This window comes from Ostrea edulis, chromosome 5 (genome assembly GCF_947568905.1).
Source record: "Ostrea edulis chromosome 5, xbOstEdul1.1, whole genome shotgun sequence".
Lineage (NCBI taxonomy): Eukaryota > Metazoa > Mollusca > Bivalvia > Ostreida > Ostreidae > Ostrea > Ostrea edulis.
The window spans coordinates 63,345,892-63,348,411 of NC_079168.1; the positions used below are offsets into that span (position 1 = coordinate 63,345,892).

The 2,520-nt window shown below is 34.0% G+C and overlaps 1 protein-coding gene across 4 annotated transcripts in view; it reads right to left on the reverse strand.

The window, feature by feature from the left end:
* Positions 1-1,126: 1,126 nt before the first annotated feature.
* The window catches only part of LOC125651440 (2-aminoethylphosphonate--pyruvate transaminase-like), a 38,135-nt gene continuing 36,741 nt past the window's right edge, over positions 1,127-2,520 (reverse strand). For 3 of the 4 annotated variants that reach the window (XM_048880029.2, XM_056165090.1, XM_056165089.1), the window contains one exon: positions 1,127-2,424. In XM_048880029.2, coding sequence (XP_048735986.2) covers positions 2,276-2,424 — 149 coding nt within the window. In that variant the 3' untranslated portion in view covers positions 1,127-2,275. The remainder of the gene's footprint in view (positions 2,425-2,520) is intronic. The other variant, XM_056165088.1, reaches the window with a different exon arrangement.

The window sequence follows — 2,520 nt, forward strand, 5'->3', positions numbered from 1 at the left end:
TGACATCAGTAGTATAATTGTGACATCTAAAATATCATTAAGACATCAGTAGTACTTTCATGACATCAGTAGTATCGTTGTGACATCAGAAGTATCATTGTCACATCAAAAGTATCACTGACATCAATATTATCATTGTGACATCAGTAGTATCATTGTGACATCAAAAGATACCTAGTATCATTATGACATCAGTAGTATCATTATGACATCAGTAGTATCATTGTGACATCAATATTATCATTGTGACATCAGTAGTATCATTGTGACATCAATAGTATCATTGACATCAGAGGTAGCATCGTCACATCAGTAGTACATGTATCATTGTGACATCAGTAGTATCACTGTGACATCAGTAGTATCATTGTGACATCAGTAGTATCATTGTGACATCAGAAGATGCTTAATATCATTATGACATCAGTATTGTGGTTTCATATTATTATCTGAACTAGACCTGAACATGCATGTGTTTGACTGATGTTCACTGATCATATTCAAAATGTTTTTGAAACAAGATGTGTTTGTGAAACACAAATGCCCCCGATAATGGCCAATTCCAAAGATGGCCAAGGTCACAAGGATAAATATCTTGGTACCAGTAGAAAGATCTTGTCACAAGAAATGCTCATGTGCAATACGAAAGCTCTAATATTTACCATTTAGAAGTTATGACCAATGTCAATTTTTTTAAAAGGTCAAATGTCAAGGTCAAAAGGTTTAGTACGGAAAGGTCTTGTCACAAGGAATACTCATATGAAATACCAAAGCTCTAGCCCTTACTGTTCAAAAGTTATTACCAAGGTTAAAGTTTTCAAAAAGTAGGTCAAACTCCAAGGACAAGGTCATAGGGTCAAAGATGTTGGTACCCACGGAAAGGTCTTGTCACAAGGCATACTCATGTGAAATAACAAAGCTCTAGCACTTACTGTTCAAAAGTAATTAGCAAGGATAAAGTTTCAGACAGAATGACAGACAGGACAAAAACAATATCCCCCCCCCCCACCCCCCCGATCTTTGATCTCGGGGGCATAAAAATGTCATGTGAATGCAAAACATATTCCAACATGTAACGAACTGACAAACGATAAGGTGAATGTGAATAAATCAAAAGACAACTGCATTTATAAGTACATGATTTAATACTGAGAGTCCCTGCTTTGTCTGCTTTTTTTTTGTTTACAGACGATCCACATATTAATCAACAGAAATCTGAGGATCAATGTGTAATCAATCACAAAACAAGTGATATTTTTTTAATATTATACCTCAGTATGAGAATTCTATGCAACACATAATCTGATTGGTCTAGACAGTCACGTGCCAGGGATGACAAAACTTCATATCTCCCGCTCAAACATCATTTCTCCCTATCATATTTTACCCCTTGGCATCCTCATAAATTTTACGTCAAGGTAGACGTAGTTTATTGTGACATCACAAGTCCAAGTCATTACTAGCAAGCATTAGACATGAACAATGTCAATCTTCCAAGGGATTCCTTAATTTCAGACCAAATTTCTCTGATAATTGTAACATTACCATAAACATTAATTTTCAGAAATGATCATAGTTATGCAATGTTGTTATCTATCTATGATTCTGCATAGTTTGATTGTTGCTACAAAAATGAGTATGAATTAAAGTTTTCTTTGACAACTTGTTATATTACAGAATGCTACTATTACAAGTCTACAGTGTAGTCTTGCTATGTTTCGGTATAATAAACAATTTATTGCATGAATGTTCAGGAGATATGAAGATTTATTCACCCAAGAAAAATCATATTCCCCAAGGGTGCTCCCTCACTATCATTAAATAAATGTATAATACTACACCTTCAGATACAGTAAAACACAGTTATAGCAAACCTCCAGGGCCAGCGAAAGACAGTTTGTTGTAACCAAACTTTATTCTATCCAATAACATTTAAGTTATTTTCCTCTCAGAGGGGAGTAAATATTACTTTGTAATAAGTGTGACTTCATTATAAGCATGTTCATTAGAAGCGTGTTTTACTGTATTTGTGTTTATAATACACAGAAAGGGGATTTCTTTTGCTTCTACTGAATAATGCACATAACAGTATATATTCTATAAATAGTATTTTCTTACAACACATGCAAATATATATAAATATAGATGTATATTATAACATGCTTGAAAATCATGTATGAATTTAAATTGTATCCAGACATCACCCACTACATAATAAAACACCCAGTGATTTTCCAACCCTCAGATCTGGTATGAACACATATGATTATCTATACTATGTGACTGGAAGTTTAATATTCATATCCTTGCAAACATCCTCAATACAAGCCAGTAATTTGTGGAAATCTTCAGGAAAAAGTTGACCAATGGTACCAATCCTAAAACAGTCAGCATTCAACACCTTCCCCGGATATATCACCAGGTCTGTAATAAAATGAAATCAATCAAGATTACTTTACCACAGATACAATATCTTAGCTTACAAAGACAGAGGGATCTCATGCCATGTCTTTGAATGCA